The 12,337-nt window shown below is 39.5% G+C and overlaps 1 protein-coding gene across 2 annotated transcripts in view; it reads left to right on the plus strand.

Moving 5' to 3' along the window:
- SMCHD1 (structural maintenance of chromosomes flexible hinge domain containing 1) overlaps positions 1-12,337 on the plus strand; it is a 170,381-nt gene that overhangs the window by 132,937 nt on the left and 25,107 nt on the right. For both annotated transcript variants that reach the window (XM_074944544.1, XM_074944545.1), the window contains 6 exons: positions 3,371-3,523; positions 8,149-8,275; positions 8,475-8,594; positions 10,242-10,327; positions 11,401-11,523; positions 11,773-11,963. In XM_074944544.1, the coding sequence (XP_074800645.1) occupies positions 3,371-3,523; positions 8,149-8,275; positions 8,475-8,594; positions 10,242-10,327; positions 11,401-11,523; positions 11,773-11,963 (800 nt within the window). The remainder of the gene's footprint in view (positions 1-3,370; positions 3,524-8,148; positions 8,276-8,474; positions 8,595-10,241; positions 10,328-11,400; positions 11,524-11,772; positions 11,964-12,337) is intronic.

The raw sequence follows: 12,337 nt of genomic DNA on the forward strand, positions 1-12,337 counted from the left end.
CAATTGATCACTGTCCTCTTTATAACAGGCCTTTCATAAATTAGAAGATCCTTTTCAGGTTCCCTCTCAGTATTCTTTTCTCAAGACTAAAAATGCCAAGTTGTTTTTTTTAACCTTTCCTCATAAGTCATGTTTTCTAAGTGTAGCAGGGCCCGCTTTGCTCCTGTCTCTGCTCTGTTCCAAAAGCCACTCAGAGACTCTGGGGCTCAGCAGTCACCGGTCCAGTTTATTTACAGTACCACCACCTCACCATATACAGCTTGGGGATTTCAGCCTTAAGGACTTCTCAGCCTCTGCATCCAGGAGGGAAAAGCTACTGCTCTCCTTCCACTCTCTGGCTTTCCTCTGGCTTCCTTCCTCTGGGCCTGTTTGTAGCCCCGGGCCAATTAGGTTGTCAGCTGTTTCCCATTTGCCAATCAGGTGCAGGTTTCTCTAGCCAGCTCCACTTTACCTCCCTCAATTGGAACTGGCATGACAGAGGGCTGGCTCAGGAATCATAGAATATCAGGTTTGGAAGGGACCCCAGAAGGTCATCTAGTCCAACCCCCTGCTCGAAGCAGGACCAATTCCCAGTTAAATCATCCCAGCCAGGGCTTTGTCAAACCTGACCTTAAAAACCTCTAAGGAAGGAGATTCTACCACCTCCCTAGGTAACGCATTCCAGTGTTTCACCACCCTCTTAGTGAAAAAGTTTTTCCTAATATCCAATCTAAACCTCCCCCATTGCAACTTGAGACCATTACTCCTCGTTCTGTCATCTGCTACCATTGAGAACAGTCTAGAGCCATCCTCTTTGGAACCCCCTTTCAGGTAGTTGAAAGCAGCTATCAAATCCCCCCTCATTCTTCTCTTCTGCAGACTAAACAATCCCAGCTCCCTCAGCCTCTCTTCATAAGTCATGTGCTCTAGACCCCTAATCATTTTTGTTGCCCTTCGCTGGACTCTCTCCAATTTATCCACATCCTTCTTGTAGTGGGGGGCCCAAAACTGGACACAGTACTCCAGATGAGGCCTCACCAGTGTCGAATAGAGGGGAACGATCACATCCCTCGATCTGCTCGCTATGCCCCTACTTATACATCCCAAAATGCCATTGGCCTTCTTGGCAACAAGGGCACACTGTGCCCAGCACCCTTCACACTAAACTTTATCATTTTGTTGCTCTCTTCTGAGTTTTCTCCAAATTGTCCAAGATGTGGGGCCCAGAACTGGCCCTGGTACTTCTACTGAGGCATCACCAGTGCTGAGCAGAGCAAGATGATTACCTCCCATATCTTACATATGACATTCCTGTAAATACACCCCAAAATGATATTAGCATTGTTGACTTGTATTTAATTTGTGGTCCATTATAACCCCCATATCCTCTTCTGGAGTACTACCAGCTAGCCAGTTATTCTCCATTTTGTATTTGTGCATTTGATTTTTCTAGGCCTAACTGTGGTGCTTGCACTTGTCTTTATTGAGTTTCATCTTGTTGATTTCAGACCAATTTTCCAATATGTTCAGGTCATTTCAAATGCTAGTGCTATCATCCAAAGTGCTTGCAATCCCTTCCACCGTGGTGTCATCTGCAAATTTTGTAACTCCACTCCATTATCCAAGTCATTAATGAAAATATTGAATAGTATCAGATACAGGACAGACCCCTGTGGCATCCCACTAGATATGTCCCCACTACTCTGAGTATGGTCTTTCAACAAGTTGTGCACCCACCTTATAGATCCTGCCAGAGAAAGCATATGCACAGACTAAAGCCAATAATAAATATCTCCCATCCAAAACTAAAACCTTCAGAGGTCATGAGGGAGGAGTGGGGAACTCCTGAAAATAAAGTTAATTAGCAAGTCTTGAGATTGTGCAGGCCCCAGAATGGAAGAAATATGTCTTTGTGATCTCCACTGTTGATACAGTGGTGACATCCTTACCAGAGGATAATGGATAATTCCTGTTAAGAGGGATGTTTTTTCCAGAGATCCTGTAGACAGGAAGATAGAAGCCACCCTGAGAAAGAACTTCAAAGCCTTTTCAGAGCCCTAGTGGCAACCAAATGCTTTGCTAGAGTGTCAGTAAATGATGTAATGTCCTAAAAATATTCAATGCCCACAACCATGGCAAATTCTGTCCATACTAAAGAAGATATTCCTAACTATAACATTAGTGATGAAGTGTTCCAGGGATTCCATGATCGTTGCTGTGAGACCAATGTCAACCAGTTCAGTGGTCAGAGGCCAACTTTAGCTTTACACTCTGTCAGTAGATAACTTCTACAAAACAAATCTGAGTACCATTACTACTATTTCAAGTGATTATCCACATATTTCACTTCTGGTGCACATGTATACCATAAATGTGAGATCAGATTCTTTTAAGCTAGTAGCGTCTGTTGGTGCTGCCTCTCCATCCTTGATATGCTCATGGTTCCAACCCAAGGACATAAAAGGCTGAGTCGAACAACTATCCCTCAGTTCCTTCTTACTGCCCATTGCAACAAGACAGAACCCCCGCAGCATCTGTTTACTTTGCACACCATGCAATCTCTTGTTAGCTAGTAAGTGTAGATAGTGTATTTACTAGTTTGCTTACATGCCTTGGCCAAAAAAATTAAAAACCTTTATAATGTGTTAGGGAATACTCCCAATTCCGGAACTCGCACCAATATGGCTGAAACAATTCCCTGGGATTTAAAACTTGCCCCTTTTGTGATGCTGCTGTTCTACTCGATGTCCATTCTCGGTGCCTGTTTTTCCTTGGTGAGGGGTATCCCTGGTAAATGCTCTGTTTATCCTTCTCCAAATGAACCCAGAAAGCTCTCTCTACTGGAATGTTCAATGAAGGCGTCTTCAGATCCAGGAGTGAAAAATCCTGTCAAGCCTGAATAGAAACTTTTGGCTAGTGCTCCTGTGAGCTGCAGCTCTACTCTCCAAGGACCACTGCTTTTACCTAGAACTTTACGTAACGAAAACTAGCAGAGTTTCAAACTAGAAGAGTTTGAAAGGTTGTGTAACAGCACCACCTGGTGACTCCTCCTATAACAACATTCACCCTAAATCAAGGGTTCCAAAACTGGATTGCGCCTTCAGCGGATGGAGTCGTGGCAGTCCCTGGTGCGTGGAGGACAGCACTTTGTTCCGTGCAGTGTGACCTCACTCATGCTGTGCTCATGAGATCAAGCTGTATGGAGGATGTAATTTTTCTCTACAAAATGGCATCTTCAGATGATGTCTGGGGTCTCAGGAGGAAATAATTCATTAAAATGGGGTCATGCTGGCAAAGAGTTTGTGGGGGGAAGTTTGCTGCCCTAAATATTCAGTGCAAGTCTTATTCATGACCTACACAAACTCATTTTTGTTTTTTCTTTTTTATTAAGGATGAATACAACAACAGTACAGGAAATAATTTGGTTGGCAAGATAATAGCTGTAATTAAGAGTTCCAGTGAAGAAGATACAGAGATCCCAGTCTTTCAGGGGAAAGTTAAAACAATTGAGTTTCCATTTAACAGAGGATCTGCTGAAATTGTTGTAAGTGTTTTAATCACAATGAAAAATGTATTTTTATTTGAGGGTAACATTTCAGTCATTTTAATTAAATATTTTTAATGAAATTCCTTGTTTTTTTCCATAGATTCATAGCTTTTAAAGCTAAAAGGGACCATGAAACTATCTAATCTGACTTCCTGTATATCAGAGACCATCAGATATCACTGTTATCTGTGTATTGAGCCCAATAAGTTGCTTTGACTAAAGCAGGTTGTCTAGTAAAGCATCCATTCTTGATTTGAAGACATCAAGAATCCACCACTTGCCTTGGTAGTTTGTTCCAATGGTCTGTTATCCTCATTATTCAAAATTTGTACTTTATTTCCAATTTGAATTTGTCTGGTTTCAGTTTCTAGCCGTTAGTTCTTATTATGCCTTTCTCCACTAGATAAGAGTGCTTTTGTACCTGGTATTTTCCCCTCATGAAGATTACATATGCACTCTAATCAATTCACCTCTCAGACTTCTTTTTGATAAGCTAAACATATTGAGGTCTTCTTGAAACATAGAAAAGGAATTTGTGAGTGACAGAACAAGAAGTATATTACGCTCTTAGTCCTATAATAGTTTTTCTTTTATACTGAGCAATCTATTTAAAACTTTTCAGTGGGAAGGGGGGAAATTACTTAATTTCATGGAGTGCCAGTCTCGAGGAAAATGCTGGATAGTGCTTCACACTAGCTTCTGGAAGCAGAAATAAAAAAGTCTCTCTCCAACCACTAGCACTTGGCCTCAAAGAGCCAGTTTGGCAGCCAAACTCCATTCTTCTGCCTCAGCAGCAGAACTGACAGTGTTGCAGTCTCCCTCTGGTTATGCTATGAACCTTCTTTCTTTCCTGGTTATCTTTCCCTGGTTTTCAGCTGTACTGCTTGTTTTTTTCATTCTGGCATGGTAAGATCCTACTGCTTTGGACAGGACCTCCTGTTGTACCCCTCTCTCCCTTGAGGGAATGAGGGAGTACTTCTGTAGTGACCATCTTCAGCGACCCTTGTATGTCTTCTCCTTCCAGTAGCAGGTCGACTTGTAAAGGTATATCTGCATTGCCAGGTGAAGATGCGATTATAGCATGGTTTGGCATACCCCGTGTTAGCTTTAATGTAGCTAGCACAGGTAACAATAGCCGGATGGTGGCACGGACTTCAGCACAGGCTAGCAATCAGAATACCAGCCCTTGAGGGCATGTTTACACTGCAGCTGGGAGCTTACCTGCCAGCCCAGATAGACAGACTTGTTTGTGCTAGCTTAGCTAAAAATAACTGTGGATGTGGTGGAACTGGCGGCAACTCAGACTAGCCCATCTCACTCCTGGGACCAAGCTTGGGTGGCTAGCCCAAACTGCTGCAATTGCTGCAGCATCTATACTACAGTTTTTAAAGTGCTAGCAAGTCTGTCTACTTCGGCTGGGAGGCATGGTCCGGAATGCAGTGTAGACATACCTTTGAGGGCTGATACTCTGATTGGTAGTCTGTGTTGAAGTCCGTGCCTCCACATCTGTCCTATTATTGTTACCCATTAAAGCTAACACAGGTATGCCTATCCATGCTACAATCATACCTTTACTTGGCAACGTAAACATAGCTGAATAACCACCAGTGCTCCCATTTATAGTATCTGAGAGCCTTTTGGTTTCATATAACTTAATGTATATGAGTAGACCTACCAAACTCAATGGGTCTATTCATGTGCATTAAGTATTTGCAGGATTGAGGTCTTTGTTAGTTATGAAACAGCTTTTTACTTTTTATTCAACTATAATTTTGCCTCAGAAATTCAGGGATATTCTTAAATTTTGACAGCATTCCATAGAATCATAGAATATCAGGGTTGGAAGGGACCTCAGGAGGTCATCTAGTCCAACCCCCTCCTGCTCAAAGCAGGACCGATCCCCGACTAAATCATCCCAGCCAGGGCTTTGTCAAGCCTGACCTTAAAAACTTCTAGGGAAGGAGATTCCACCACCTCCCTAGGTAACGCATTCCAGTGTTTCACCACCCTCATAGTGAAAAAGTTTTTCCTAATATCCAACCTAAATCTTCCCCACTGCAACATGAGACCATTACTCCTTGTTCTGTCATCTGGTACCACTAAGAACAGTCTAGAGCCATCCTCTTTGGAACCCCCTTTCAGATAGTTGAAAGCAGCTATCAAATCCCCCTCATTCTTCTCTTCTGAAGACGAAACATCCCCAGTTCCCTCAGCCTCTCCTCATAAGTCATGTGTTCCAGTCCCCTAATCATTTTTGTTGCCCTCCACTGGACTCTTTCCAATTTTTCCACATCCTTCTTGTAGTGTGGGGCCCAAAACTGGACACACTACTCCAGATGAGGCCTCACCAGTGTCGAATAGAGGGGAACGATCACGTCCCTTGATCTGCTGGCAATGCCCCTACTTATACATCCCAAAATGCCATTGGCCTTCTTGGCAACAAGGGCACACTGTTGACTCATATCCAACTTCTCGTCCACTGTAACCCCTAGGTCCTTTTCTGCAGAACTGCTGCCGAGCCATTTGGTCCATAGTCTGTAGTGGTGCATTGGATTCTTCCGTCCTAAGTGCAGGACTCTGCACTTGTCCTTGTTGAACCTAGTCAGATTTCTTTTGTCCCGATCCTCCAATTTGTCTAGGTCCCTCTGTATCCTATCCCTACCCTCCAGCGTATCTACCACTCCTCCCAGTTTAGTGTCATCTGCAAACTTGCTGAGAGTGCAATCCACACCATCCTCCAGATCATTTATGAAGATATTGAACAAAACTGGCCCCAGGACCGACCCCTGGGGCACTCCGCTTGATACTGGCTGCCAACTAGACATGGAGCCATTGATCACTACCCGTTGAGCCCGACAATCTAGCCAGCTTTCTGTCCACCTTATAGTCCATTCATCCAGCCCATACTTCTTTAATTTGCTGGAAAGAATACTGTGGGAGATCGTGTCAAAAGCTTTGCTAAAGTCAAGGAACAACACGTCCACTGCTTTCCCCTCATCCACAGAGCCAGTTATCTCATCATAGAAGGCAATTAGATTAGTCAGGCATGACTTGCCCTTGGTGAATCCATGCTGACTGTTCCTGATCACTTTCCTCTCCTCTAAGTGCTTCAGAACTGATTCCTTGAGGACCTGCTCCATGATTTTTCCAGGGACTGAGGTGAGGCTGACTGACCTGTAGTTCCCAGGATCCTCCTCCTTCCCTTTTTTAAAGATGAGCACTATATTAGCCTTTTTCCAGTCATCTGGGACCACCCCCGATCGCCATGAATTTTCAAAGATAATGGCCAATGGCTCTGCAATCACATCGGCCAACTCCTTTAGCACTCTCGGATGCAACACATCCGGCCCCATGGACTTGTGCTCGTCCAGCTTTTCTAAGTAGTCCCAAACCACTTCTTTCTCCACAGAGGGCTGGTCACCTCCTTCCATCTTGACTAGAAGTATAGCTAAGGGTAAGTACCAGTTAGCATCATGAAACTGATAATCACATAGGTTTTCACTGATATTTTGAGTTTTGTGAACATGGAGAAATGAGGGGAATGGGGAAACAATTTTGATCTATAATATCTGTAAGAGAACTTAAATTATGACTTACTAGAATTTTTGTTTCTTAGTAGTTGCTGACCAAATATGTTGTTGCAATATCTTTTTGAAAGTCATTGAATTTCTCTAAAGGTTGTATTGTTTTATTTCCTCTTCTATTGGCAACCTCTAAAAAGTAGCTTTCTTGTTTGGTTACGTAGAAATCTCTCCGCGTTAACAATGGAGTTCAACATTAGATTTATTGTGATCATCATTTATATAAAGCTTGAGAAAGATGCTATATATGTGCCGTTATTTAAGTTTCACCCAAACTAATTTTACTTTTATATCATTCTTGATGGTTGTGGCAATTGCTACATTAAACGGTAGGGAAAAATGAGGGTTTTAATAAGAAATTATTGAGAAATAGGATGGTCTAAAAATATAGTGTTTGGAAACAGGTTAATTTTCATCTCAGAGAAAGTGCCCTTTAATAATAAAATGACTTCTCTATCTGTTAGAACTTTGTTAACACTTTGTTCATTCACTTGGGACCTACTGTCTATTTCCATAATAACCGCGGCAACTTTAACTCAGCATTGGGAGATAGGCACTTTTGTTACCTGGGTTTATATACTTGGCCTCATTTCCCATTGTGTTTGCATTGTTTTCACATGATACAAATGCACTCTAATACTTCCAGGAAAATTTTACTTATGGGAGAGAGTATAAGGTATATTTTTTCTAAATGTTTGATCTTACTGAATTCTACAACTACAATTCTTTAACAAAGTACAATTCTTTGTTTTTTAACAAAGTAAAGCTGATATTTTAGTCCTTAAACTTAAGATATAGAGTGTTTAATCTTCAAATTTTTATTAAGAAAAGAAATTATAAATATTGTTAATTAAAGATAAAAGATAGTTATTGATAAATTTCAAAGTCAGTATTTAAAACATTATCCATATTTTATAAGTAGTACTTAGTCAGCCATATGAGATTTGACTAGGAAAAATTCATAAGTCAAATTTTATTTGTTGTGATACATTTGTGCATGTTATATGATGTATACATATGTGTGTATATTTGTTTCTACAGAATCTAGTACTGGCAGAAAACAGCCCTGGAAGAGATAGCACTGAATATATTCTTGAATTTGAGGCAGACTTACCAGCTTTGGCAAAACCTCTGGAACCATACCGTCTATCATTTATGTTTTACAATGGTGAGTTTCAAAAGTAGCTTCAAAATACTTCTCATTCCTAAAGTTTGACTTTTATTTCCCCCCCCCCAGAAAAATCCATGTTGGTTTTGGGCATCTTTTTCTCTACATCAAGCTATGTGACATTTATTATGTACTTCTGTTAGTATTGTTAACTGAATGTTGCTGTGTTTAAAAAAAATCTATAATTTTATTTATTTAGATTTTAAGAAACAGCAGCAGATGGCAATGCTTACAAGAAAGAGAGACGAACTATCTAAGTCAATAGCTGCATACAGAAATATGTTTGATACCACTGAGCAGCTTGTTACTGAAATGAAATGTAAGTCATGTCATTTACATATATACCTGAAAAATAAAAAAAAAAAATGTTTCTCAGGAAGGAAACTAGCTTTTTCCTGTTATGATTTTGATATTAAAGAAACCGGAACTATCAAAATAAACTGTAAAATTTGTCTCCTCATTTTTTAATCTTAGAAAAAAGTAGTGTTTGTTGCATTGGGAGAAAAGCATCTGGTTGTATGAGTAGGTGTACGCATAAAAAGTCTAGCAGTTATCTTGACATGAAGCAAAATTCCTTAGGCCAAAGTTTTCTAACATGGGTGTCTGAAGATGGGCACTTAAGTCAGTGGCCTAATTTTCACAGCTTCTGAGCACTTTCATTTCTTCAGTGAGAGCTGTGGGTGCTCAGCTTGCTGAAAATCAGATTGCGTATTTAGTTCCCTAAATATAAATGTAGGGACCTAACTTAAGGCCAACACTCCCAAAAGTGGATACCTAAAGTTTCATAATGTAATTTTTCTCCCCTCACCCTAGACACCATAACACCCAAAAGTATGAATCCAGGTTGGTTGTATATGTTTCTGTGTCCCTACAGCAGACATAGGGCCATACACAAAAAAAGATGTATATAAAAAAAGATTTTATAAAAAGAGGTAAAGGAAGAAGCTGTCAATTAGATATGTAGGGAAGGCTTACATGAAAGAGTAAGATAAGTACTCACACCTTCTTTTCAACTGTTTGAAATGGGCCACCATGATTACCACAACAAAAGTGATTTTTCCTCCTGCTGATAATATCCCACTTTAATTGAAGTGTCTCATTAGAATTGGTAGGGTGACCCCCATCTTTTCATGTACTCTGTATATATGTCTTCCTACTGTATTTTCCACTCCATGCATCTGATGAAGTGGGTTTTAACCCACGAAAGCTTATGTCCCAAAAAATGTGTTAGTCTTTAAGGTGCCACAAGGACTCCTTGTTGTTTTTGCTGATACAGACTAACATGGATACCACTCTGAAAAGTATACTTATACACTTTTGGTTATTCTTAAACTTACTTTGTTTGCATCAGCCTTCTTATTGACCCGAATGTTTCATTTGTTTTATATGCCACATATTTTGAACTCTTCCTCTCATTGTTAATTGCTAATATAAGACAAATGAAGAATATTGATAAATTATAAGAAACATTTGCTCTTTGCAGCACTAAGATCAGGGTTAAATTCCATAGGTATAGTTCTAATGTGGGCTCTCAATGCACACTGGGTTCGAATACTTGTGGTAGAGGAACTTCTAGGAGCATTCTCAGATTTTAGACATTTCTGTCTAAGATAGGAGATCTGGACATGAGCTGTGCACTATGCACTATTTTTAAAAACATTTTTGTTTTGATTTGTTAGATTGAATGGAGAATAAGACAACAAAATTGTTGGGTTTACTACTTTGTTTTCAAAACTGTTTCAATATAATTGGGAAGCACTAATTTGAAGAGAAATTGTTTACAGTCTGGCCAAGTCTAGGAGCTCTTCTGATCAAATCTGAGGTGCGTCCAGTATACACTGGAAAGCAATTGTAATAGAAGTATCTCTGACTAGGGGAAGGAATACTCCTAGAAGAGAACTCATTGGGTAATACATTTATCATTCCACCATTACCACGCTAAGTGTTGTTTATTAAATTGTTTCAGATCAGGTCCAGGAAGCTGAAACAAAACAGTCTCACCTGAAGAATGAATTGAAAAAGCAACAAATTGATATTCCGCAGACAAACATAGTATGGCCTTTTAATTTCCTTTTTAATTGTTTATTTCACAACAAGCAACATATTTAACACTGTACAAGTAAAGCCAACTGTCAGCTTGTGTTACATCAAAGAATCAATAAAATGTGTAATCCATACATACTTATCTACCAAACTTAAAAGTGTAAACTTGATGGGTCACTTATATGAAGTAGTGCCAAACTGTGCTTAATCCCTTACATAAAGCAAGCTTTCATTTACTGTTCTGTCAGCATGCCTGAACACTTATTTGAAGGGACCATTTCTGAAGGTGAGTAGTTCGCTGTGTCTGTCCAGATGCAGTCCTTGCTTCTCGGCAAAGACTACCAGTAGAACTGCCAGTTTTGAGGATTGCTATTTTACAGATAGTTATATTATACAGATAGTTATACATTTATACAGATAGTTATACATTTCACACATTATTGATCAAGGCTGAATTTAAATTAGTAATTTAGAGGTTCGGTACAATATCTCCCTTTATCAGTTTCCCTGAAAGATCAGTTACTCTTTAAAGAATCTATTGAGACATCTTGCATTGGTAAAGTTTTGAGGTCATTATTGAAATAATTGAATATAGAAATGAAGGTTATAAATAATATATAATATTTCATCACAAACCAATACAATTAATTGTTTTTCTATGCATTCAACAATCTAGCCAGTGGGTTTCCCTCTATTAGCTTAACCTTTAGGCAGAGAGCCTAATTTTAGTCTTCCAAAATTTTGTTCTCACAACCCAGCTACAATCCTTCCCTCTGTCTCTCGCACTTTCTTCAGTTTCTCTTATGTCTTGGCTTAAGGCAGGCACCTTCATTTCCTTAAGAAGCAATCAACCAGTCTGACAGATAGAAAAATGAAATAGGTACCTGAATTCTTTCAGCAAAAGGACCATAGTTGTGATGCCACCTCTTCTTCTCCTCTGACACCAACTAGAACAGAGCCATACTAAGTCTGGTCCAGATTGTTGTATGCTTCACAGCAGAAACCTGATTTACAGCTAGATAAAATCTTTCTCTGCAAGATGAGATGATGTACAGGTGCTAACTTTCAGTCTTAATTTACAGTTGCAATATGTTGATTCTCTCATAAAACAAAAGATGTTGGAACAGGAAGGAGTAAAGAAATCTCCAAGAAGATCATGTACCCTTTCAAACTATCCCAAAGACAATCAGGATATTTTAGGAAAGGTGAGTTTTTTGTTAGTCCTTTTCACAACAATTCCATGGTGAAGAACTTCAAGCTGTTCAGTCAGTAAGCTCCTAAACAAGTTTCCAAGTAACCTCTGGAAAAGCAGCCTCCTGAAAGGGGTGCCAACAGCATCCCATCAAAATTACCCAGTTATTGTGATGAGCCTTCAATTGAAGAGGGATTGTGGTTAACAGAAAAAACATAAATGATCTTGTTTCCAACAAGTATTCTTTACTTCTGTTGTGCAGATTGCACATTTAGCACAGATTGAGGATGACAGAGCAGCGAAGGTCATCTCTTGGCATATGGCTAGTGATATGGACTGTGTAGTCACCCTAACTACTGCTGCTGCTCGTCGTATCTTTGATGAAACCCAGGGTCGACAGCAAGTCTTGCCTCTTGATTCTGTTTACAAGAAGACTCTCCCGGATTGGAACAGGTAAAGGAAAAAAATTATGCTATTGTTTTCCTGGAAAACTTTTCCCTCACTATATATTTTTTTTTTCTAATTTTGTTTAACCTTTATATTAGCAAAGAATTCTGATTAGAAAATGTCTTCACAGTCATGTTAACTAGCAGGAATGTAGCTTAAAATATTAAGTAATATCCCAGTTTTGTAAATTTAACTTTTTATTGTTACTTTCTATAGAAGCTTTTCTCTTGTAGTACAGGAGACCATATATAACTCCTTTACAATAAACAAAACATTATTGGATAATGTTATGGTACATAGAATTAGGTATTTGGACTTTATCACTTAGTACTTTGAGATGGACTAAACCCTAACTTTTTCCGTTCAAATCATGAGCATGT

The sequence above is a fragment of the Natator depressus genome, chromosome 2 (assembly GCF_965152275.1).
Source record: "Natator depressus isolate rNatDep1 chromosome 2, rNatDep2.hap1, whole genome shotgun sequence".
Lineage (NCBI taxonomy): Eukaryota > Metazoa > Chordata > Testudines > Cheloniidae > Natator > Natator depressus.